This window comes from Chrysemys picta, chromosome 10 (assembly GCF_011386835.1).
Source record: "Chrysemys picta bellii isolate R12L10 chromosome 10, ASM1138683v2, whole genome shotgun sequence".
In the NCBI taxonomy this organism is placed as follows: Eukaryota; Metazoa; Chordata; order Testudines; family Emydidae; genus Chrysemys; species Chrysemys picta.
Window position 1 is genome coordinate 4,246,389 of NC_088800.1, and position 27,420 is coordinate 4,273,808.

Genomic DNA, 27,420 nt, shown 5'->3' on the forward strand with positions numbered 1-27,420 from the left:
AGAGCTGTACCAGGGGAAAGAATTGTGCCCAGGCCTGGAAGGTGTCCAGTCTGAGAAAGACTTACTGAAACATCTCTGAGGGGGAGATTATCTGTATTTAGTTTGATTAGGCATAGATTTGCGCATTTTATTTTATTTTGCTTGGTGACTTACTTTGTTCTGTCTGTTACTACTTGGAACCACTTAAATCCTACTGTCTGTATTTAATAAAATCACTTTTTATTTAGTAATTTACTCAGAGTATGTATTAATACCTGGGGGAGCAAACAACTGTGCATATCTCTCTATCAGTGTTATAGAGGGCGAACAATTTATGAGTTTGCCCTGCATAAGCTTTATACAGGGTAAAACGGATTTATCTGGGTTTAGACCCCATTGGGAGTTGGGCATCTGAGTGCTAAAGACAAGCACGCTACTGCGAGCTGTTTTCAGGTAAACTTGCAGCTTTGGGACAAGTGATTCAGACCCTGGGTCTGTGTCTGGAGCCAGACGGGAGTGTCTGGCTCAGCAAGACAGGGTGCTGGAGTCCTGAGCTGGCAGGGAAAGCAGAAGCAGGGGTAGTCTTTGCACATCGGGTGGCAGCTCCCAAGGGGGTTTCTGTGATCCAACCCGTCACATAAATATCCTTAAATCATCAAATCATCCCCGTTTTTGCTATTCATTCACTAGTCCATTTGTAACGAGCCTAATTCAAACATTTTTAAATGACTGGATTTTGACTCAAGTTATCAAGCAGCATTTTTCTTTCTTTGCCTAGCTGTAACTTTGATTATCATTAATAGAAATATATTTTTGTTGGTTTGTGTATGTGCAGTGAAACTGATGCTTACTGACATTCACCAAAAATCGAATCCTTCTAAGCCTACTCACGACCAATATGCATTGCTAGAAAACATTTAATTATAGATTATACTAATCGGCTTACATCAGGTGCATCGTCCAATACAGATGCTTTCCTGACTTTACAACACCTAACATCGTTAAAAATCAACTGTGTTCCATATACTGCTGAGCTGGGACCAGACATCTCCTCTTCTCATTTAAAAACAAAAAAAAAACCCTCCACAAGCCTATAGGCAGCCCTCTTGGGGCCAGAAGGGATGTTGTAAATCCCTTCAAGTCTCAATGCAACAGACAATATAACCATAATCTTTTTTTATTAACTGCAGGGCTGTGGAAAAGCTAAACAAGAGTTGTGCACTGGAAATGCTCTGAAGGGAAAATGAGAGAATCTGCAATTGAATAGAGCAATGGCAGGAAATGATAATTCCACTACTCTGTGCTGTGGAGTCTGCTATTTTGAGTTCTCAAAAAGAGCACAGCTAGTGTAAAACACTAGCCATGTAGATTGAGGTTTACAAGTCCAATGTTGCTTTGTGAATATACTGTCCCAGCTCACTACTGCAAGCTATATGGTATATTACAAGCCCAGAGAAGGTAAACAGTGATTGAACAGCTTCTGTATAGCCCTCTATCCTTGGCTGTCTGTCACAGAGAACATAGCACCAGGAGTTGCTGCAGCTACTCTAAATGGAAGGTCTTCAATTGTGGGGGAAGTAATTATCATTCCCGTTTCTAATCAATGCTGCCCATTTTACAGGCATAAAAACTTGTATTAAAGCTAATGTTTAAAATCAAGTCTACACAAGTTAAGAAGGAAGGTACTGTATGTACATCTGGGGTCAGGCTTGAGTGATGAGAGATTACAAGTATCGCTTACAAGGTTCACAAGATACATACATAGTAGATAACCAGCATAGATCCAGATTGGGGTGTGGGAGTTTTCAAAGCGTCAATGAATAAGTGATCTCAGGTATGCCACCCATAGAATGAATTTAGCGTCCAAGTCAGTATTGGTGTAGCGAATAGGTGCATGGGTGGGTTTATCAGGAAAGGGAGTGGGTTATTTCCCTGACCCGCGGTCTCGTTTACTCTACATTAGAAGATATTTTAACAGTCTGGAGCTACATTCTGAGGAAACAAGTGACAAGAGACTTACATCCATTGCCTTCTTTTGTTCTTGACAATAGAAAAAATGGCTGGTAAATTCCATTTGCCTACCTGGTAATCACATTGGCTACCTACAATATTTGAGTACAAAGAGTATAATATTATTTTGGGAACGATAAACGAAAGATCTGAGCCTTTTCTAGAATGTATGTAACCAAGTAACTACTCTGAAAAGGATTAAGTGAAACCTAAATAAATTAGGGTGCACAGAACTCAAGAAAAGTCTTTGACCAGTACTAGAGACTGACAACAGGTTCCATTTGTGAGAAGCAGGGAGCTAGTCATTCTGAATCCCAATTAAAGTCTCCAGGCTGGTCTCATCATGGGAAAAGGCGGATGAAATAAAAAAATTCCCTTTCACCTATAAAAGGTTCAAGGAATAAAAGAAACCAAAAGACAACAGTGCAGGCTGTATTTCAAACAGGAGAAATCACTACGGCCTGGAATGTGCATCAGCCATTTGGAGACAAAGCAAGTGGTAGACGACTGACACACTTTGAGGGGGACGGAGGACTTCCTTGCAACAATGAAGGGGATAGCTGAATCATTTGGGGCAAACATCCATTAAATAACCTAAGACATTAACGAAAACAACCATGTACCCAATAGCATAAAACAAATATTTTACTTTAATAAAGTAGAGAAATTAATACACAGCCTTTTTCTATACCGTAGTTAGTGGCACAGTGATTGTTAAGGAAGGCAGGTCCTCAATTGTATTTACATTTAGAACAGGGGTCGGCAACCTTTCAGAAGTGGTGTGCAGAATCTTCATTTATTCACTCTAATTTAAGGTTTCGTCTACCAGTAATACATTTTAACATTTTTAGAAGGTCTCTTTCTGTAAGTCTACAGTATATAACTAAACTATTGTTGTATGTAAGGTAAATAAGGTTTTTAAAATGTTTAAGAAGCTTCATTTAAAATTAAATTAAAATGCAGAGCCCCCCGGACCGGTGCCCAGGACCCGGGCAGTGTGATTGCCACTGAAAATTAGCACGTGTGCCATAGGTTGCCTACCCCTGATTTAGAACTACCTATTTGTAACCCAGTTACTTAAAGTCTTTTCAAATTTTTAACGTGTTTTTTTTTTTAAGCTGAATCAAGTGTTTACATCTACCAATTGCTAAACCAGTGGGTTTTTCCTCACTGACATAAAAAAGCATTAGTATGCATTCCTCTTGTATTTGTGGCTTTTTTTCAAAATGCCCCCATACCGCCTGTAGTCAGTTCTGCTAAAGACTAGACAATTACTATTTACCCTGCACTATAAGAAGAAACCAAAAGGACTGGTTCTCACATGCATGCCAGGAGTCCTACTGAAATTAATGGGACCACGTAAGCACATAAAGTTAAGAAAGTGCTTTGTTGAACCAGGGACCAGAACAGGAACACAAATTGCTATGTGCTGCTCTGTAAGACTCCAAATTATCCTAGTCGGCTACTCAAATGTTATAGATTATAACCACAAGACAGTTTAAATACAAAAGTTTGCAGATCTTTCATAGGTTAGTAAATTTAAGTCCAGAAGGGACCATTATGATTATTTAATCTGATTTCCTCCATAACACAGACCATAGAATTTTTTTTGTTTTTGCTGGGCCCAAGTTTTTGTGCAACTTTCTGGTTTAACCACCTGCTCTTACTTGTTCAGACTTCCTTATTTTTAAGTTCCATTTTCTAAAGCTTAGAGCCACCGTGCTGGTTTTTTTGCCCATTCCTTCCAATGAGGATGTTGAATTTATTTATCCTGGAGGCAGCAGTACTTAGTGTCTTAACTATAGTTACTATTTGAACCAACTTATGGGTGTTACTTAAGATGATGTGTCTGTTCTTGTGAACTACAGAACAAGCTGTCCCAAGAGGCAATCATTTCTTGTATCTAGAAATATTGGTTCTCTAAATCCTGCCTTGATTTAACAATTAAGCCAGTTTATATGCTAGAAGCTGAAGCCTCCCCCCACCCCCATATTATTATTGAAGAGATATGCTAAATATAGAATTAACATTATAGCCTTACCTAGACTAGTTGGTTTTATCAGTTCATCCAGTAAGTCGTAAAAAGGTAATTTCTGAAGCTTTATGTCTGGATGGACAGGGTGGAGCGCGGATGTTAGGTGGGGAAGTTCCAGTTCATGTTTAGGTCCCAGAAGAGAAACAGGAAGCAATGGTGACGTTGCAGGGTGGCCATCGTAAGTGAGCTGTGGAATGGTAGATGGAGACAAAGTTGCTGGCATGGAAGTTGAGTGTACGCTGGGGAGAGACAAGTCTGCAGGTGTCATGATTTTCTGAGGGAACCTCCGCCTATAGAGTTCTTTAATTTTCATTTGGACAGCAGGGCTGCAGCCGGCTTTTAACAAATGCAGTGCTTTTGTGAGAAGTTCGTGTTTGCGTCCGTGCTTGTTCCTCCCCGCGTATCCCAGAAGTACTTGCAGCTCAGAAACTCTAAGGCTCATAACCATTTGCTTGAAGACAAACAAAATTCATAAATATTAGTATTACAGTTACCAGCTCAGCAGCGTTAATACTTTTCTGTTAATCTTTTTCATCATAGCTTATTTAGAAGCTGACATTTCTATCCCATCCTTGACTATCTAAAACACAACTTCAAATGTGCTCGTGTTTATTGAGTACTAGCAGCAATCTAGATCTAGAAAGTCTGCAACAGCCTTTTTACTTTAAAGGTACTGAACTTTCATTTGCTAAGTATGATCCAAGACCATCCTGGCAGGAGTGAAAATTTTAGGAAAAAGCAGACCAGCTTCAGAAAAAGACCCGGGGGGTGCGAGGGAGAGAAGGGGGAAGATTTGTAATGCGAGATACCGGTATATTATTCAGAAGTTTAATATTTTTCTTTCAATTGTACATTTCAGTAAATGCAGTTATGGTCTAATAATTTTGGTTCCACTAATGTGACCAAAATGTTAGGGAGTGCTTGGAATGCAGGACACAAGTTTTAAAACACCATTTTGAATTAGCTTGTGCTACATGGAAAATTAGAGTAGTGTTTACAACAAAAAGAAACCGCAGAGCATAAATCCGTTAATTAAAAAAAGAGAGAGAGAGAGAGAGAAACCATCTCTAAAATTCAGAGCCCGTTAACTGACAAGTACCAACTATCACAATGGACTATACTAATAAAAGAACTTCAGCATAAAGCGTGCACTGTATTCAAGACAGGTATTTGGAAGGATATTTTGTTATCCACAATCTTACTTGATTCCCAGTCTTAGGGCTGTACACTGCTGCCTATCACCATAATACTTGAGCATAGTCAAAATATGTTAAAGTTAGAAGAAGAAATTACTAAAGTAGTCAGTGCATTGCTTTTAACCATGAGTTTCTTTTGTCGTCACTGTTTTTCACCCCTCTTTCTCCACTTCTGCTAGTCAATTTTCAACCGCCATGTCAGTCATACCTCTCCCCCACATCCCTACTAAAAAGACAGAGAACTTAAGTGAAGGCAAAATAAGTTGCAGCTATCTTAGCCACCATAGCTAGCAGCTATCAAGGACTAGTATACACCAAACTTGAAAAAATTCTTACATTTCATCGAGGTAACTTCAAATACTATGTTTTTTAAAATGCATTCTGTTTACGCTGTTTACCTTAAGTGGCTCCTCTAAACAGGAATGAATAATAAAATGTATATTATTTTTTAAAGTTAACAAGAACATGTGTTTATGGTCTAGGCCGTTTAAGTGTTCTGAAGGACATATCACCTTGGTTTGCCTCAAGATCCATTTTCTCTTAGCCACTTACATCAAAAGCATTACCTGGTGCTGGACTTCGTTTTTTGGGGTGGGAGTTTTTACATGTAAAGAAAACCTCCCGCAAGGTGGATAAAGAGAGAGCCCTGAGAGCCAAATCATTTGACCGTGTTTAAGTTTGGTGATACTGTCATTTTAAAAAGGCGTGACAGAACTTACATCAAACGGCAAAGAGGAACTAGAGTGTGCATTTGGGGCAGGGGGGGGAGGGAAAAAAGCTGCGGGTTTCAAAAATACTTAGAGGAGGTTTTATTTCATTTGGCATCGATAGGATCCTACCAAATTCACAGCTGTGAAAAACAAGTCATGGACCATGAAATCTGATCTCCCCTGTGAAATCTGGCTATTGTAGGGGAGGGGGAGGGCTCAAGGGGCCCCAGCCGGGAGCTCAGACCATGGGCCGGGCTCCAGCTGCTAGTCCCAGCCCAGGGTGAGGAGGGACAGGACCTCCTTTTCCCCTGCAGGGGCCGCTCTCAATCCTGGGTCAGACTCACCTCCAGAAACCTCCCCAACCTACAGGAAGCTCCAAGGCCCCAACTGTCAGCCCCCGACCTGGGCAGAGGCTGCAGGGAAAACCCCAGATATATAGTAACCCATCCCCCCATACCCGCACTTCTGCTCTGTTGCTAGCACTGGCATTGACTTTAGAGCTTGGCACCTGGCCAGCAGACACTGCTCTGAAGGTGGCACCCCTGCCAGCAGCAGCGCAGAAGTAAGGATGGCAATCCCACAAGCCCTCTACAATAGCCTTACAACCTCCCACCCCACAACTCCCTTTTGGGTGAGGTTACAACCCAAGTTCCCTCTAAGCTGCACAGCTGCCTATTAAACCCCAGGCACGGGCCCAGGGCTGCAGCCGGGGGAGAGGCACCCCTCCCCGCCGGCCGCAGTGTGGAGCTGCCAGGCAAAGGAGCCCCTCCCTCGGCCCAGCCCAGCCCCACCGGAGCTGCCGCGGCCGGGAAGAGGTGTCTCTCCCCAGCCCCGAGCTGCTGCAGCAAGAGGGCTGGGGAGAGTCCTCTCTCCTGACCACAACACCGGGGCAGCCTGCACCCCAAACCCCCAGCCACACCCCAGGGCCCACCCGCTCCGCACCCCACCCCTCTGCCCCAGCCCTGAACCCCCTCCCACACTCCGAACCCCTCGGCCCCACCCCCTCTATATGAATTTTGTTATGTGCACCAATATGAAGGTGATGTGTGTCACGTCACCTCCATATTGGTGCACATAACAAAATACATTCCATACATGGGCGTAAAAAATTAGAGGGAACACTAGTTACAACACCATGAAATTTCATATGTAAAACATTTGAAACTGTGAAATTGACTATTTTTAAAATCCTATGACCATGAAATTGACCAAAATGAACCATGAATTTGGTAGGGCCATAGGCATTGACCATCACTGTTAGCTGAATTACTATGAATTTTTCAGATGCCATTTCCAATCTAAAACTAGCAATTCACGTCTATTTTCCTTTTCAAACACTCAAAACATTATATATAGGCTTCTCCTTTCCATTTATGATTGTATCCTCTGGTCTCTTTACTCTTGCATAGTCTCTCCTTCTATTTCCCAAGATGGCCTGCTGAATGAAACCAATGACAAGTCTAGATTGCTTCATTTCTCTTAGGGAACCGAGAGGACTTGTGTGTACTACATGAAACTGAGAATCCTCTGTGCATACAGTACTTCCCTACAACCCCAATAGAAACAAAGTCCTAAACAAGGCTCTGGTCAGTTTCTCTTTGGAATCTCTGCCAATGGGGAAGAGTTCTGTTCAGAATAGCAACAGACCAATGTGACCCCACTCTGAAGGATTTTCCTGCAGGGGAATTTTGGAAATGCAAGGGGTCATGGGAAATTAAAAGCCCATGGTCATTTTGGGACTACCTGTTTTTTTCTTGTATGGGATTTTCTAAAACCCTACCTTTATTATTCAGTATTTCTGATGTCAATTTACAATGATAAATTTCAAGATAATATTCATTGGGTTTGAGAAGTAATTAGTATAAGTTGAGGCCTAAAATAACTGCTATATTTTGTAGGCAGGTAGCATCAGGCTTCTGAGTTTCCACAAACATGGAAAGTGCTGCGGAGTCCACTCCTTACCACCGTTTGCTGCCTTAGTATAATGAAAAATCTAAGGTTCCATTAAAAAAAAAAAAAAGATGTTGCCACCTGTGGCTATGAAGATAACTTGAGATGCAAAAGGAGTATAAGATGATGCTTTGCTGTATTCCCAAACTCTTCAAACCACCAAAACAATAGTTCTGATATGTATACTGCCTCACTCACTTAATGAATTAACTTTGAAACCTACAATATGACCATATTATAGAGAGCGCTCACTAGTTGTTGTTTTAGCATAAACCTGCTTATCCCACAAACCCAACCAATCTTCCCCAACTCCCTAGAGGTCAAAAGTCTGAAATGTTCTCTACCCAGCTCCTAAAACCTCCAGCTTTCTGCATGAAATCTTCTACAGTGTGGGTAGGTATTGTCAATATAAGAGTCTGTGGTGGACTAAAAACCGAAGGAACACAATATAAAAAAAATTAGCCACTGTATTGATTATATAATTCATTTTAATATTTAAATACCTTCATTTTAATTTAAATAAAGTTGTCACAGAATTTCTGTATTTCTGTTAACATAAGAATGGCCAGACTGGGTCAGACTAAACATCTATCTAGCCCAGTATCCCGGCTGACAGTGGCCGGAGCCAAATGCTTCAGCCGGAATGAACAGAACCCGGCAATTATCAAGTGATCCATCCCCTGTCGTCCAGTCCCAGCTTCTGGCAGTCAGAGGTTTAGGGATGCCCAGACCATGGGGTTGCAACAGACAAATACGAACCAAGGACCATGCTGCAGAAATTAGGGCCAGCTCGGTGCAGAGTACACATGGTTTAGGCTCAGCTGAGAGATCTATTAGCATCTTTTACACGTGCAGCTACTCTATACTCCTCTTCTAGCTACAGGGTATTTCTTTATATGGATTTACTTAAGTAGAGCAGATGAGCTAGTTCATAAAAAGAGAGGGTGTCTTAGAACATTTCAGTCACTCACAATATAGTGTTGACAAGTGAGAGAGAAAGTGACATTTAAATACATCTGAGACACTGAAATACAACATGTAAATCTTCCTTGTGTTTAAAGAGATCCATTTGTTAAGCTGAAGGGTTTAAACAACTACTATAACCATTTCCTCAGTGGCTAGAATCCCTCATAATTCTGCAGTTTTCTTGCTTTGGTAAGAACATACAGATTCAGTTCTTGGAAACATTGGGGAAACCCAGACTGGATAAGGAAGTTTTCCAACTAGAGACACACCCCATGAATAGGCATTTTCCCCTTAAAGGTTAAGCACCCAAAATCTGTAGTAAGTACTGATATGATGAAAGCATGATCCATAGCATAAATAAACTTCATTAACCAAAATAAACAACATTCTTCACTGGATTATACTTGCAACATTAAGAAGCTAAAAGTGCCATGGTGTTCCCTTAAACAGGTGTACTCAATCAACTTGAAACTATTTTAAAGTTGATTTTTGAAACAAACTAGATTTCAGGTATTTTCTTATTGATTTTTGTAGTTTTATGATGTTTTCCCATTTTATTGATTTTATCCCTCCTTCCCTGTTGTAGCATAAGAGCTACAGGAAAAATATGGGAACTCACTAAGGCCACATCTACACTAGCATTCCGCCAAGCTAGCTGAAGAGGTTTGAGCCCTGACTGACACAACTGTGCTGGCAGAATCTCCTAGTATAGATGGAGTTACACCTCCAAAACCGTGCTTTTACTAGAACAGGTTGTTTTGCTTGGGAGGTGAGGGGGTGGAATAAGCTATGCAAGAAAACCCCAGCTTTGCCAGTATAAGCTGCATCCACACTAGGAGTCCTTTGCCAGAAAAGCATTCCTACTGTAGATCTAGTCAAACTATAGTGAGGAAACACTGACTATACACCAAGTGCTGTCAAGCAAAGTAAACAATCAGAAAAAATAATTCTCTGATTTTTTCCAGCCTCATCTACACTTCAATGGTTTGCTGATATGGCTATACAGGCAAAACTCCTTTAGCACAGACACATTTTAATATAGTGCATGTCATAAAGCAGCGAAGTCAAAAAACACAAAGGGCCTAGGACCGCTTAAGGGCCGTTCAAAGTGAATATCAGGGTAAGATGATAAACAAGCATTGTAAGGAAAGTATCTGTAGTTTGACTCATTAGTCATGACCTTGTAACTCTAGAGGCTAGATCTAACCTGAAAATATAAATCTGATATTTCTTGTTTGGCTACATAACACACAAATATATGCTCCTGTGTAATAGTGTGGAGCATTAGTCATGAAGGAGAATTATCTTACGTGTAAAAATCTCACCCTGATCTTCCGGTGCTGTATCTCATGGTTCATTTTTCACTTTAAGACACAGATGCACTGATGGCCTTGAGAGAGTCATTTAATTTCTGTATCTCAGTGAGAGTGATGTGCAGACTAAAACACTTCGAAAAGAGCACTCTATAAGTATTATTCAAAATTTGCCCTCTTGGCTTTATGACTCTCATGGACTTGTTCCACCCCAACTCCAACATGGTTGCACATATCTATTTCCCTCCTAACAGGAAAGGATGTTCTTCCATTTGTGCTGCCTCCAGGTCTCTGTCTTCCCCAATTCTTTCCAAACAAATGACTACTTTTAAATTAAGCCAGAGTTTTAGCAAACACTGAAAGTAAAGATTGTACAAGCACCAAAGGCAAAAAGATAACATCTAGGTGCATTTAAGGGCAGAAACAAGGAAGGAGATTTTTGCCTAAAGCTGCCACGTTGGCCAACACTCTCGCATGTCAGTATGTGAAAGACACAACCCAGCAAATGAGTATTTCTACATCACAGTAGTTGGTCAAGTGGCATACTTAGAGAAGTCAGGAAGGACAAATTAGTCCAGGATGCTGACTAAAAAGTTGTGACCCTTCTCTGGAATGTTACTGCATTGGCAGACACTTTTAAATATGTATTTGGATGGGCACCAAACCACACTTTTTGCCTAAAGCCACACAAAGACCTTTATGACACTCCACCCATTATTCTAAAAGGTCTTACTCAGTACCAAGGAAGCTGAATACCTTATTCATCTTTTAAAGACAGTAAATATATATTTTTAAATAAAACAGAAAGGAGGGGGAAGGTAGATAAAGACAAAGGGTAGAGTGGAAGTGGGGGAAAACTATAACCTTAAAGATTAGCTGGAAGTGACAGGGAAGTAGCAGAAAAAACAATAGAATGGAAAAAAATGGAAGAGGGAAAAGGTACCACCACTAGGAGAACTTGCCCACCTAAAATCAAAGATTAAAATCCCAAAGAATTTGTTTTAAGTTGCCAGGAATGTAACAAGTGGCAATAGTTATAAAATGTCACCAAAACAAGGACAGGTGGGGAGGGGGAGAAAGAGAACACAAGTTTGTTTCCTGAGGTGGTTCTTCCTTCCCGTTCAGAGTTAATTTTTTTTAAATGTTAACTTATTCTCTCTCTCTCACACACACACCCCCAACAAAAGCCTCTCCAAAACCATAGTCGCTGCAGAATTTCTATTGAGTTTCCAACAGGAAATACACAGTTAATTATCAGAGCTAACAGCCCTGGTGCTGATTCCAAGGAAATGCAAAGTTTTCTTTTAGATATATAACTGATGGAAGTCAAACAAAGTCCCAATGGCATATAAATGGATTTTAGAAGGCTCAGAATAGCTTTTAGTTCTTATTAGTGGCATGAGAAACAAGACATCAAAAATGTGGGGTATCTGTATAGATACAAAGATAATACAATAAAAGTCTTCATTACCTGATCCTGCAAACACTTATGCACATATATAATTTTACTCACTTGGGTAGCTCCACTGACTTACCTGGGACTACTTACATGCTTAAATGTTGGAGGACCTGAGCCTGATTTATACAAGTCCAAGTTATGCTAGCTGTAAGCAGGAACCTCTGACATTATCTGTATATTCATTTAAATAATGATTTACAAAAACAAAAATTAAAAAGGAAAGCTGTCTTTGCTCTACTCTGCGCAGAGTGGAAGGCAAGGGCCAGTCTACACTAAGATTTTGTAAGGGCTTCTGTCACAGAGGTACTGAGGGTAAGTCTACACTACAATCCTTACAGCTGCAGTGCTGCATGCAACTACTGTTGCTGTAGAATAAGCACTTGCTTCAGCAATGGAAGGGGCTTTTCTGTGTAGAGTAAATCAACCTCCTTGAGAGGCAGTAGACAGATTATAGGAAGAATTCTTCCATCGCCCTACCGATACCAACACCGGAGCTCAGGTCGGCTTAACTATGTCTCACAGCAGTGTACATTTTTCACACTCCAGTAGCTAGATCGATCTAAGTTTTAGATGTAGACTAGACCTGAATAGATCAGGAGAACTGGCAGCAGTTGTAGTTTAGATTAGCCTTAAGAATTCAGACACATTTAGTGTTAGCAGAGTTCTACAACCGTTTCCCAGACAAATACAGACAGACATTTTTTCTTCTTCTGTGATTCAAGCTATAAACTACTACTCTAAGAAGTTTATAGCATGGTTCTAAAATATGGTTCTAACTGAGGTCCTCAAAAATTAATCCTTGTTCACAATGAAAACCATATTAAAGGATTAAGTCATAGTACAGAAAGGGTCTCCATTAATCTCACTATACCTACAGCATCCAGCAGTATTAACACATTGTTTCACTGCCAGATAGCTCTTTGACACTAGAAACAAGTCTCTCTCTCTGGATGTTCTGGTAAAATCTACAATTCCTGGTGATGAGGCTTTGTGAAGTTCCCCTCTGGTGTTATCTGGACTGGTGATCTGCTAGGTCACTACAATCCTTGACTCTGGGAGCCAGCCTTACCCCCCTCTGCTGTGAGAACCCCCACTCGTGGGCTGTTCACGCACAGCCTCTGGCATGTAAGCTGCTCCCAGCTACTTGCAACCAAAGGACTTATCCCAAGGGGAGCCTCTGACACACTTCAAACCAAACGCACTGCTTCAGGTAGAATAAACAAACAAATTTATTAACTATAAATATAGATTTTAAGTGATTATAAGTCAAAGCACAGCAAGTCAGATTTGGTCAAATGAAATAAAAGCAAAATGCATTCTAAGCTGATCTTAACACTTTCAATGCCCTTACAAACTTAGATGCTTCTCACCACAGGCTGGCTGGTTGCCCTTCAGCCAGGCTCTCCCCTTTGATCAGCGCTTCAGTCGCTTAGTGCGGTGTCTGAAGATGTAGGTGGGAGAGAGAGAAAGAGCATGGCAAACGTCTCTCCCTTTTATCATGGCCTTTCCTTGCCCCCACCCCTTCAGAGTAAGTTGAGCATTAAGGAGTCTCTTCAAGCAAGGTTGAGCAATTCCTCTGGTGTGGCCTCATGCAGGTGAGTCATTGCATTGTAGCTCCCTTGCTGGACAATGGTTGTTGATGGATTGTTTGACACCACGCCCAAGCGTTGGTTACTTTCCTTGCTGTTGCCTCTGGGGAGCTAATATCTGGCTGATTCCCCCAACTTACAGCATGTTTTAGTGACAACCATACTACATAATTCTCATAACTTTATATGCATTAATGATATACAGTATGGACAGAGAAATGACTTTCAGCAGATCACAACCTTTCCCGATACCTTACAAGGCATGCTTTATACGCAAGATCAAGATTATATGAAAATGAGGGTTACAGCATGCTCCCCCAAGGTATAGAACTACTCTAAGAAGTTTATAGCATGGTTCTAAAATATGGTTCTAACTGAGGTCCTCAAAAATTAATCCTTGTTCACAATGAAAACCATACTAAAGGATTAAATCATAGTAGAGAAAGAGTCTCCATTAATCTCACTATACCTACAGCATCCAGCAGTATTAACACATTGTTTCACTGCCAGATAGCTCTTTGACACTAGGAACAAGAGTCTCTCTGGGTGTTCTGGTAAAAATCTTACTATTGCAGGTGATGAGGTTTTACATCACGTATGGCTAAGATTTGTTCATCCCTTCAGGGATTTTACAAACTAAACAACTGGAATTCCAGGATCACAGTAAGATTTATGAAAATATTAGCAAGGATGTCAGGAAAAACAACATATTCCTTCTCTGTATGAAGCCACATTCCCTAATCTTAAATCCCATTTGTAAGACTAGCATGCTGTTAAGATAGAACTATAAAAATTGTAATCAGCCAATTGAAAAATTGCAAGAGAGAGTAAGACCAAAAAAATTCATGGAAACCTCAAGCCCCTCCATGACAGGTTGTAACTTCCTGCATCTGTCTAATGCATACAGAACACTAAAAGGCTGAAGTTACAGTAATTCAATATGGAAGGGAGGCAAAAGCAGAAAAGTACAGTAATAAATATACAACACACTATAACTTTATGCAGGATATTGCTATTCATAATGAAAAACTCAGCTCCTTTCTGGTGTTACCCAAGCAATGTTTTCCCAAAGTGATGTAAAAAAAATGTACAAAATAATTAGGGCTGTTGATTAATCCCAGTTAACTCAGGTGACTAACTCAAAAAAATTAATCACGATTAATCGCACTGTTAAACAATAGAATACCAATTGAAATTTATTAAATATTTTGGATGTTTTTCTACATTTTCAAATATATCGATTTCAATTACAACACAGAATAGAAAGTATACAGTGCTCACTTTATATTATTTTTATTACAAATACATGCACTGTAAAAATTATAAAAGAAATTGTATTTTTCAATTCACCTCATATTAATTAATTAATGGAGATATCCCATCTCCTAGAACTGGAAGGGACCTTGAAAGGTCATTGAGTCCAGCCCCCTGCCTTCACTAGCAGGACCAAGTACTGATTTTGCCCCAGATCCCCCAAGTGGCCCCCTCAAGGATTGAACTCACAACCCTGGGTTTAGCAGGCCAATGCTCAAACCACTGAGCTATCCCTCCCCCCCTCATACAAGTACCGTAATGCAATCTCTTTATCATCAAAGTGCAACTTACAAATGTCGTTTATTTGTTACATAACTGCACTCAAAAACAAAACAATGTAAAACTTTAGAGCCTACAAGTCCACTCAGTCCCACTTCTTGTTCAGCCAAGAGAAAACAAGTTTGTTTACATTTGCAGGAGATAATGCTGCCCACGTCTTGAGAACAGGCATTCACATGGCACTGGGGTCACAAGATATTTACGTGCCAGATGCGCTAAAGATTCATGCACCTCTTCATGCTTCGGCCATCATTCCAGAGGACATACGCATGTCCATGCTGATGACGCTTGTTAAAAAAAATAATGCGTTAATTAAATTTGTGACTGAACTCCTTGGTGGAGAATTATATGTCTCCTGCTCTGTTTTACCCGCATTCTGCTATAATTTCGTGTTATAGCAGTCTTGGATGATGACCCAGCACATGTTGTTCGTTTTAAGAACACTTTCACTGCAAATTTGACAAAATGCAAAGAAGATACCAACGTGAAATTTCTAAAGATAGCTACAGCACTCAACCCAAGGTTTAAGAATTTGAAGTGCCTTCCAAGATCTGAGAGGGACGAGATGCGGAGCATGCTTTCAGAAGTCTTAAAAGAGCAACACTCTGATGTGGAAACTACAGAACCCCAACCACCAAAAAAGAAAATCAACCTTCTGCTGGTGGCATCTGACTCATGATGAAAATGAACATGCATCAGTCCGCACTGCTTTGGATTGTTATCGAGCAGAACTCATCACCAGCATGGATGCATGTCCTCTGGAATGGCGTTGAAGCATCATGGGACATATGAATCTTTATCACATCTGGCACGTAAATATTCTATTATTGTTTACCAGCACGATTAATCGCATGATTAATTGTGATTACATTTTTTAATCGATTGACAGCCCTAAAATTAATAAGTAGGTGCCAATTAAATGTTCCTGTAATACACAGGTGATGATGTAGCATCCTTACCTGAGGAAAACCTTATTTTATGTATTTATGCCCTGAGAAGAACAGTTCATAATCATTCGTTTTGAACAAACCCATTCATTCACTGGTCCAATTTGCAAATAAAAAGTTTCAAGTAACTTTATTTTATTGTTAAAAATAATTTGCTATCTAAGTGATTTCAACATACTGCAACTGCAAGGAAAAAATTAAACTAGGATTGATTCAGTGTGCTAGTTCCCTCTCTTCTGAATCAGTCACCTTAAGCAGCTCACATGTACCACCACCTAGTTCATGGATCTGATTTGCTAATACTGTACTAAGCTTCTCACTGCAGTGGCAAATGTATGACATACAGCTTCAAAAGTCCAATACCATTTACTGTATAATGTTCTCACACACCTGTCAGTTTTCTTGCTAATAATACCACTGAAAACCTTTTAATATATCAGTTCAAAAAACAGTTTTAGCACTTCAGCGTTATTAAAAATTCTGTTTGGACATCTAAGAATAGAAAAAACATCTTTCTTGCACAGTGGCTTACTGATTTATTATAGATTAACTCCCATCATTTTGTTTCAAGGTCTCAGAAATGAGCTGTATTTGATGTCTAGAACCTGTGGTCTTGTTTATAAAGGACCCAGCAGCTAATGAAAATTCCAAGATGTCATGGGAGTACATCATTGTCAATATATTACTGGAGTGTGGATAGTAACGGAATAGTCTCTAAATCTCTTTTTTTTTTTTTTTTTTTTTGGCGCAGTTTGGCCAACAAACTTAACAAAATAAATCAAAATAAACAAATGAAAGTACCCAACTTTTTGTGTAGGTGGTGGTTTAAGGCCAAGATTTTTCAAGTGTCACTAGCAATTTCGACAAAAAACAACAAGGAGTCCGGTGGCACCTTAAAGACTAACAGATTTATTTGGGCATAAGCTTATGTTAGTCTTTAAGGTGCCACGGGACTCCTTGTTGTTTTTGTGGATACAGACTAACATGGCTACCCCCTGATACTTGATAGCAATTTCTAGTTATCCAAATGCCCAATTTAAGAAACCTGAGACAGGGGCACTCACTCCTGAGTCCTGCTAGTGGCTGGGTGTGGTACTGCAATCGTTTTCCTGCTCCTGGCACCCTCTGCAAGGCGGGTCTTCAGTAGCTCAGCCCTCCAGTTAAAAATCACACAGTGAGCAATGGACCACTTCCGGCGTAGCAAATAGTTCAACACAGTATCAACCCTCACCAGAGTCTTTAGCCTCACCGCTGGGTCCTTAACATCCAGCTAACCTGCTATGGCCCTGCAGTTCCTTTTATCTAAGCCTGCTGGGCTCTAGTTAGCCGCTTCCTCGAGGCCTCTCTCCTCCACTGCTCTTTTCTGGGACAGGGTTTAGTAGCACCACAGGGCCTCCAGCAGGGGGCCACAAAGGCCTGGTACACCCCGTCACACCACCATAAAAGGGCTTGATTTCCAGAAAGCACCAAGCATCTATATTTTGAAAACCAGGCCCCTTTAGAGTGCCTCAAGTAGGTCACACACAAATCACTAGTCACTTTTGAAAATCTTGGCCTCAACGCTGTTTGGACTAAGGTAGGACACACTCACCTGTACCTAAATGATCTTCAGTATAGGGGCAAATAGGCATCTAGATGGATATATGGGAATGACTGTTTCTATTTCCATCTGAACTGTGCTGTAAGTAAAAGGTGCTCTGACATTCTGTCTGGACTCTCTTCTCACTGATAGATATGCTCGATGTTATTCAAAGATCATCTCTGTGCGGTCAGTTGTTTGAAGCCAGAACATTTTTAAAAGCTTCCTTTATTGAAGAAAACAATTTCTAAGATGTTATGATCCTTGAATCAACCTACCCAAAAGTGAGGAAATAAGTTGATGACTGGTTTCTAACCATACTTAACAGGCGGCCTTGGACACTGAAAGGGAACTTCTAAGCAGCAGCATTTTACTTCAAAAGTGAGTTCGCACAGGAGGCCCTAAAACTTGCCATTAATACTATCATGCTTCTGTATCTAATTCATTTGATGCCTTCACAGAATACACCATAACCAGGAAGTAGCAAGTTCCATCAGCTCTCAATTGACATCTGTGGAACAACTAGCGCCAACATACAAGGATATAAATATGCTCTGCTTGGAAACAGGCAAAAGTCTATATATTGCATTGGATTCAGAGAAAAATAATTCAGATCAAGCTTAGAGTAATCAGTACTCACACGTAGTAGTAGTACTAGTCTCAGCCTAAAGCAATTCCAGTTTTTCCAAGTTCACAGAAGGGAGAATTTTGAAGAGACTAGCAGCACTTAGGATCACACAGGGCTGTTTTCCTGGGCCCAGGAGACCATATCTAATCTTATATCAATAACTTGACTTGCAGATCTTTAGGTACATCTACCACCTGCTGGAGACAAAACTAGTGGCAAGCCCTGGCCAGAAAAGACCACTCTGAGAACAAATATCAACATTCACTTGATAGCAGGGAAGACATATGATGATGTGATAAAATACATTTTCTTTCCAGTGAATGACTATCTGCCATTGCTATCTGCCAAAAGTTTAGGACTCTGAAGGCCACCCTCCCAACAGCTTTAAAGGTGTTCCATGATTTTCAGAGATATCTGTGGAATTTGCTATGCCATACAACCACAAAATCGCCACTTAGCCATATTTAAGCTGCACTTCAGTTAATACAAGTCACGTTTGATTTTAATCCACTCCAGAAGCTTTATCTTCAAGAGGTTTTATTCACTAGGTGTACTAAGTTATTACTACCGGCATTAAAGGTTGTACCATATGGTGGTAACCTTTATTTTATTTGTAGGAAACTCAAATTTTCTTCCCAGGGCATTTGAGCTTAATTTTCCCCAGTGTATTTAGTCTTGCAGATGGGACTTGTTTTACAGTGGTATTCATTAATATAATGTTAAAGACAAGTAATTACAAAAAACTAATTTAACAGTTTTTTTATATGCAATGGTGTGTCTGTGACAAGAATAAAATAGCTTTTACGGGTAAAGACAAATGAGGCAGGTAATAAATAAGACACGCTTTCAAGGATTTGGGATAGGGTTATTGTCAGACAAATTTGTTTTTTATTAAAAATGCTCTTACTTTTGACTAAGTCCTCCAGCTGGTTGATGGGACGGTTTTAATTCATGTGTAACAAGCCTCACTAGAATCCACCTAGGGCTACAAACACAACTGGTTGGACCTTGACCGAATTACTGTATATCGAAGGATAACATGGGGAAACTATTCCATGGCATCTGTGAAATCAAGCCGCCTAGTAGTCCGGTCATCTATGGAGCATTCAAAATTCAAACTTTTGTCTATCCCATTTTCCCTTCTAGTATAACCAGCAAAAAGTATCAAAAAGTGTTATCTTTTACAAATCACAATGCAGCAAAAAAGACAAGCATCCATTTTTCCACCTTTTGATGTCCAGATTTAAGCTTCTGCACACTTGAAAAATTAATACCCAAATACACGGCTATATTGTGATTTGCAGAACAAGAAATCCCATATATGAAACAAGAGGTGCCACTTTAGCCAGAACTCTTGACTACAGCATTGACTAGAGATGGAAGCAGTGTTTTTATTTTGTAAGTATCATCTAGTGCAGAAGATATATACCCAAGTAGCTCTTAGAAGTCAATTTTTAAAAGAAAAGATGGACTAAGATTTCTTATACTGAAATAGAATGCAAGTGGAATTCAATTAATGTACTCATACTGTGTTGGGGGAAGAGGGGGAAGGAAAGAGAGGACCGCCGGAAGTTGTTTGTGGAATATGTTAAGTGCAAGAATTAAAGCAATTCAAGGTAAAGACGATTTTTGCACTCAGTTTTGTTGCTACTTGATTTTGGTAGCAGTCATTTAAACCTCTTCAAACTCCAATAGACATGTCCCTCTCTTCAGCCTTGTCGGCCAAATTAAGTGTTTGTTTTGAGTAAAGAAGTTTGTTTCTGTAGCACAGATGTTTATGCCCCTTCGTGTTAAAGAAAAATTCAACATCTTTTTTAATATTTTCTTTTACTTTAGAGAGTTGCAAAGCCATCAGTTCTTCATCCCCTGAAGAGTATACACTTTTCTATCCTTTACAAATCAGAGCAGGATATTGAATTTTTTACTGCTTACTGTTTAACATGAAATGGAATGAAACAGTAATTTTAATAAAAGTGTAAATTGTGCAAACAGCTAGAAAGAGGGTAAGACACACCAAAAGGCACCTAAAGTTTGCAACAGTAGACTTTGCACTCCATGGTCACAAATTCCCAGGAAACGCCATAGGAGATAGTGCAGTCTGCTGCTATCATTCATTACTTGAGATATCTATACAAGTTTCTGCTTCCAGCTCAGTATCTAAAGTTCATGTCAATGCTAGATACTGAACTGCGTTCTGAAGCCACACCCCCACAATGTAACCATGCCTATATCCTGGTGGCTGACAGACACGAGCAAACAGATGTTCATTTCCTTCGCTGCTATCAGCCCAAGAAGAAAATAAGTGACAAAATTGTTTTCTGGCATTGTGGCATCCCTGTTCACAAGATCTCCTCCCTCTGAAATATGAATTCCCTCCCCCTGTGATTTCACCAATAGGGAGAGTTTCTAATTTGTCAAAGGCTTGTCTACACATGGAGTTCTCTGATTAACTATTCCAGAATAAGAGTGCCCACATATGGAATTAATTGGGATAGCACCAAGTATGGACATACCCAAGTGCTTTGTTAAGGCAGAACCAAGTACTATGGGATACAAATACACAATTGATCTTACAAGAACGTTCACCCACCCTGCCAGATGTAGGAGATTGTCTGACACAGTGCTCATAGCACTGACAAAGCCAACTTAGAAAGTACCATTACTACAGTAGCCACACAGTATTAGAGTCAATTAAGCTTTTTGCGGGGGGAGGGGGAAGTGCATTGCCCATGCATGTATATCTTGTATGAGACAGAGAAGCATTTTTCTTTAATATTACAGCCCCATAGTACAGTACTGCTTATACCATTCTCAGTGTTTCCATTGCATGAATGTGGAGCCTCCAGTAGGCAAAATACTCCCTAGGGACAACCTCACCCTTAGCTTAAAAATAAATAACTTTTGTCACAAGGAAGATTACTATAATTAGTCATTTGACAGCACTGTCTAGTGTTAGTTTCTGTTGCATCTGTATAGTCAATTTCCCTTGTGTTTTTCACACAACGGAGGAGAGGGGGGAAAAAAATCAATTTAAGAATTTTTTTTAAATGTATAAAAATTGGCAAGGAGACTCGGGGGCAGAACAAGTGTAGTACCAGTAACCACTTTTAAACGTATTAAAATGGACTATATTTTAAGCTGTCAGTATTCCTTTAAATCAAAGATTATCCAAAGAGTCATTTCAAAAAAGATAAATGCAAGACCTATTGGAAGTCTTAAATATCTATTGGTTTTATTCATCAATAGGACCTGTTCTTGCAAAGCAGAAAACTACACAAATAAAAACAGTGATTTCTAAATATTTTAAATGACAAGAAGCCAGTTCCACCATACAAAGATGTAATACACACAAAAACAGCCACACTAGTAAAGGCATAGCTATGCAAATGAGATAATCCGAGGGGGAGGGGGGGTGAAGAGGGGAGGGACCAAGTCACCACTAATTCTGATCTCCAAGAAGCATGATAAATTACCTCTAATTAAGCCATTTAATCAGCTATCCCTTTTCAAACATGTAACATTTTTTAAAATACCCATCTTTATAAGGTGGAACAGATTTTTCTAATGTATCTTTTTTAAAAAAAAAGATGTGAGCAGTGTTTTAGTTTGGGTTCAATATACAGCATGATGAAAATATTTTTTGACATTCACTTCCTTGCGATGACTCAAAATTACATTTGTGGTTCCACGACTGAGGCCAAGGTAGGGAACAAGAGAGATTTCAGACAAGGAGCTGGGGCAACGGAGGGCACGGATTTGGGACTGGCTGGGCAAGGAGACTGGGACAGTGAGTGGGAAGAGGAGGCGGGACTGTGATGAGAAGCCTGAGGAGTGGAGACTGGGACTGGCTAGGTAAGGAAGAGCAAGGACTGGGACAGGTTGAAGGAGACAGGGCAGAGTGGGAACATAGAAGAATCTGTGCGCACTAGAGCATAGTCCCTAAAGAGCCTAGAACAGAACTCAAGAATTCTGAGTCTCACTGTCTCTCTGCTATTAGCATATATCTGTGAAACCCATTGTCAAAGTTTTCCATATCCCGCTAGTGCTGGTCCACATAGCAGTAACATGCTATCCTCCTCCATTAGCTCACGTGGCAGAAGTTTGCATTGTGGATCTAAAGGTTCCAACCAAGCTGATGAATCATATTAGTGTCAATAGGATGCCACACAATGGAATTTCTGTTTTTTTCAGTTTTTTTTTAAAACAAAGAAAAAAAACACCCAGGATGTTAGGCACCCAAGACAAACCCTCCATTAAAAAGACATTACAATTGCAAAATCAAGCACTCAAAAGTTAAGAAAGGACAGAATTAAGGTTGTAGGTTCCCACCCCCCTCTTGCATTATGATACAGTCTTTAATTACAGGAGCACATACTTTTTTTTTTTTTTTTTTTTTTAAACAGAACCCATCCTGGACAGTGCTTACTTAGTGAGTAGGTAAGCAATATTTTGTTTTTCAACATGTGGACCCATGCCTTATTTACTGCTATGAAGATCCAATTAATTTTCTCATACAGTTTTCAGTACAGTATCAATGCTTCATAGTTTTCATACCAGCCCTGAGAGATGCAGAAGTATTGTTACCCCCACTTTACAGAGAGGTTCAGAGAAGGGAGACAAGAACTATTAGATTGGCAGATTATCCCATATCTGCCTACTGCAGGGTTTCTTGCTGACTACCATCAGAGAGAGGATACTGGAGCAGATGGATTATGGGTCTGATCCAGTTTAGCTATTCCCTTGCTCCTAAATACAACAATTAGACTTACTGTTGGAAAGAGAACCGGTGGGGGGGGGGGGGGGCGGGAGAGGGGGAGGAAACCCTAATGAACTATGTACTATTACCAATGTTTTAAATAAAATATGGAATTTTATAATTGATCCTTTGAAAACATAACTTTCAGGAAACAAACCTAAAACAAAAACCTTTTTACTGACTTTGTAATGACGGTTACCAGGATGTACATGGATCCAGACACGCATAGGCAGGAGTCTCATTCAGAGGTATTCTTATTTGGAAAGATCACAGTTCTAAAAAGAGCGAAAGTGCCAGTATATAAGCACATAATAAGACTAACCCCAGGGATGTTGATAAATGTCAATTTCCACTGTTTGTCTCAAAGCTGATTTCAGGTTTTAGCCCAGAGATGATTGGGGACAGCGGGAGGACAGGACACCAGCATGGTCCTGATTCAGTAACATACTGTTGGGGTTTCTACCCTCTCTCAACACCACTCCCTCCCTAACTGCTAGAAAAAAAAGTGTCCAGGCACCAAGACCAAGTTGTTTCCCAGTCATCTATTACACTTTCAGAGTGAAAGTAACAGCGATTCACACCTCCTTGTCGTTCCATGTCCTCCAACCTCGCTGCCATCATCACCCAGCCCTTTCAATGTTGTTTAACATTATTCATATCTACACACTTCCATGTTGTTAGCATAATACACTGTATCTTACCAATATCCATAATATTAAGGTCCCAAATATCATAGCCATGCCATCCAGTTTTCCAAATGCTCATGTTTTTACTATATCAACATGTAACACAATTTTCAAAAATAAAAAAAATCACAACTTCTCATGGCTGATTTTGAGCCAAACAACAAAATGTATTTAAATATTCCAGTATTAAACATTAGCATAAAATAGATTTGATTAGTGGATGCAAGCCCCTTTTGCTTCTAGGTCACTTGTTCAAATCTAGTTCAAAATGATAGGCACTGGGCACTATCAGCCATTTCAGTGTTTATAAGATCTGTTGGTAATCAGTACAATTCCCAGTGGGCTTTAGGTGGGGGGGGGGAGGGGAGGAGCACCACCTACCTGTGACATTATCTGATTAAAATATATGACCATATAGATCATTGTTGCAACCACTTTTATAGATTTGCAACAAAACTTGTACAAACTGTGGCATGTAAGATGTCTATGATTGGCTGGTTATGATTATGCTGTCTGTATGCATATATCATTTTTGGTATTTGAAGTTATGAATATTGAAATCTATACCTGGATTTCAAATGTTTGCTCCTGGGGTAACGCCCACAAGGTAGTTAGCCAGCACATCTTGGAGGGACTATTCAAATTAAACAACAAGGAAGTAAAATGGCTCATTAAGAAACACTTAACGGACAATGGACCATGGGAGACGCCCATCTACACTGAATGGACTGTCCTGCAAACGTGCTGTGTGAAGTATAGGTAATGGCTTCTACTGTGTCCACACCTTCATGCCTGATATGTGACTTGCCCATGGGACTCTAATCACTATCTTATCACCTATAATTTTCCACTAACTGTGCTGAGGGCTTTGTTTGAAATAATGGGTTCCCTCCACATGGCAGAAGATCTAAAAGGCCCTGGAAACCCTCCATTTTGCCTCTTTTCTGCTCCAGCCTCTGGACTATGAACTTATATTCCTGGAAGCATTCTAACCAAGGAATTGAGGACCTTCCAATGATTTGGAAGCAGCCAGAGACTTGACTTAAGCCAGCAATTTATTCCATCACTGCTACAAGCCTGAACCAAGAACTTTGCAATTATTGTGTGTATTTAATTACTTTAACCAATTTTAATTCTCAACTTTCTTTCTTTATATGAATAAACCTTTAGATTTTAGATACTAAAGGACTGGCATCAGCGTGATTTTTGGGGAAGATCTAAGTTATATAGAAGAACAGGAGGACTTGTGGCACCTTAGAGACTAACAAGTTAGTCTCTAAGGTGCCACAAGTCCTCCTGTTCTTCTTTTTGCGGATACAGACTAACACGGCTGCTACTCTGAAACCTAAGTTATATATTGACTTGGATCCAGTTCTTTGGGATCAGAAGAACCTTTTATTTGAAAAGATTGGTTTTAAAGAACCACTCATCTCTAAGTCTAGTGTTTTCGGTGATAATACAAGGACTGGAATGCCTAAGGAAACTGCTTTTAGGACTTCTTTTTAGCTAGTGTGGTGAAGCAGAAGTTTACACTTTTGTTGCTGGTTTGGTATATCCTATGGGGGATTAGCCAGGAGTCTTAGGGTGTATCTGCCCTATTTCTCAACAGTTTGTCCTGAATTTGGCATCCTCAGTTGTGGCCCAGTTACACTACCCACAACTGTTGGGAGGAAAACATGTTCTTGGTGAAAGAGAGAAAAAGGACTAAGCCATCAATTTATGCAGAGTTTATGCTCTTCCTTCAATGACAATTTTAAGCCAAAATTTTAAAAAGTGATTTTGAATGACCAACTTGATATACCTTAAAAGGCCTTGATTTTCACAAAGTACTAAGCACCAATCCTCTAAAATTCAGGCACTCAAAAATCACTAGTCATAAGTCTTGGCTTCACCCTTAGTTGCAAAAAAACCTTCAAACCGAAAGTAAATCAAGACAGTGAAATGAAAGTCTGCAGACAACTCCAGTGCTTTGGGCACTGTGCACAGATTTCCCATTTACTAAAATTAGCAAGTCACTGGTCACTTCTATGATTGCTATTAAACTATTTAAGGCAGCAGTGAAACTGTCCAGAATCATGCCCATTTCATTCTGTTGATACTTGAAAACAGGATGGGCAGCAATAAAGCAATTAGATCTGTATACCAGGCAAGAGAGAGGTTAACAAATGAAACCGAGGGGTAGGAAGCGTAGTGGTGACCCAACACTTTCACAGTAGCCAGCAAAGTATTAGCTTCTCCCCCCTTCCTTTCTCCAAAAAGAGAGGAGACTTTGGGTTGAAGGGAGTATAAGGGGTGAGGAGCCTAGAGATCCTTCTCCTTTCCAGTATCCAAAGGTAGGGGGAGGAAGGAAGGAAGGAAGGAAGGAAGGAAGGAAGGAAGGAAGGAAAGCAGGCTTCAAATTGATCAGAAACTAATCAGCCATTGAATGGAACAGAAGCTGTATTCCCTTCCCGGAGTAAGGTCCAAAGGATCTCAGCTCGGGGTGAGGGGCTTCTGACCGAAGAGCATTTCCCCCTCCCTGGACCGTGTGGATGCCTTTGACATCTTATGTCTCAGCCTCTCTGAGTAGCAAGTGTCTAGTATATTTTTCAAGTACTTACTGCCTAAAAGGACTTGAAAAATATACCAGACATTTATTTCATGTTTTCACATTGTCTCTGGTCTCATTCGCTGGCTGCCTCAGTAGGCGCAAGGACTGAATCATCCTCTCATCGTTAGGCCTTGTCTATACTAGGAAAGTGCAGTATATTAACCCATAAATAGAAAAATCTTAACTAATGTAACAGCTTTAAACATGATTTTGCCTTAGAGTGGACAAAGACAGTCGTGTTGTATTAAAAATCACATGTAATGTTGTTTACGTGTTCATGCATTCATTCCCTACCCCACCCCCACTACAGACAATGCCCATAAAGATGGTTGTTCTAAGTTAGGGTTAACTGTTCTGCAGGAAGAGGGAGTATTTCACTTCTCAGCACCATTAATCTGGCACTCCCTCATTCCCTCCTTCAAACACTACATTTATTTCATAATAAAAAGAAAAGATTACCTTAATTTAACTTATTTTCTACCCAATGGAAATAAACTCTGCATTCTAGCTAAAAAATTATATGCCAAATTTAAAATACACAAGTTAAAAATCACTAAAAACAGACTACAGAATAGATCAGGGATGGGCAAACTTTTTGGCTTGAGGGCCACAACTGGGAATAGAAATTGTATGGCGGGCCATGAATGCTCACAAAATTGGGGTGGGGTTGAGGGCTCTGGTTGGGGGTGCGGGCTCTGGGGTGGGGCCAGAAATGAGGAGTTATGGCTGCGGGAGGGGGCTCTGGGGAGGGTGAGGACTGCAGCTGGGGGTGCAGGCTCTTGGGTGGGGATGAAGGGTTTGGGGTACAGGAGGGTGCTCTGGGCTGGGACCAGGGGTTTGGAAGGCAGGAGGAAGATCAGGGCTGGGGCAGGGAGTTGGGGTGTGGAAAAGGGTGCAGGCTCCGGGCAGCGCTTGAGTTACAAGGCGTATCTGCCTTCTCTCAATGGGTCAATTGTATAGCTGATGGTCCTTAATGGGCCATCAAGCAGGCTAGGCAGAGATAACACCAACTTGTCTGGAAGGTCTCCCAGAAGCATAGCATAAGTTTAAAATACAGACAGTATAGAGCCAATATTCATAACTTCAACTACAAAATTGATACACACACATAGACCGCATAATCATAACCATCAAACCATAACCTTGTCTTAGACACCTCATTTGACCCCCTTTATACAAGATGTGGTGCCACCATAGGACTTTGGTTGCAACCATGTTCTATATGGTCCCAGTTCAAATCAATAACGTGACATCCCCAATGCAAAATTGATGCAGGAAGGAATGAGACAAACATCACTGACTGCATCCCAAGAGCTCCCCATCCTTGGGTCTGTTTCACTACAGCTAGTATTGGGTTAGAAGCCATACCAGTGTATAACAGAAATGGTTTATCAAAGTCATGTTCAACAAAATGATTGAATCTCTTTACAAACT

At 40.3% G+C, this 27,420-nt stretch overlaps 1 protein-coding gene across 8 annotated transcripts in view; it reads right to left on the reverse strand.

Annotated features, from left to right (window-relative positions):
• PIAS1 (protein inhibitor of activated STAT 1) overlaps positions 1 to 27,420 on the reverse strand; it is a 93,709-nt gene that overhangs the window by 47,345 nt on the left and 18,944 nt on the right. For 6 of the 8 annotated variants that reach the window (XM_065559154.1, XM_065559153.1, XM_065559149.1 and 3 more), the window contains one exon: positions 4,031 to 4,475. In XM_065559154.1, the coding sequence (XP_065415226.1) occupies positions 4,031 to 4,475 (445 nt within the window). Of the gene's footprint in view, positions 1 to 4,030; positions 4,476 to 22,892; positions 23,079 to 23,963; positions 24,614 to 24,741; positions 26,299 to 27,420 lie in introns of those variants that run through there. The other 2 variants (XM_065559151.1, XM_065559152.1) reach the window with 2 other exon arrangements.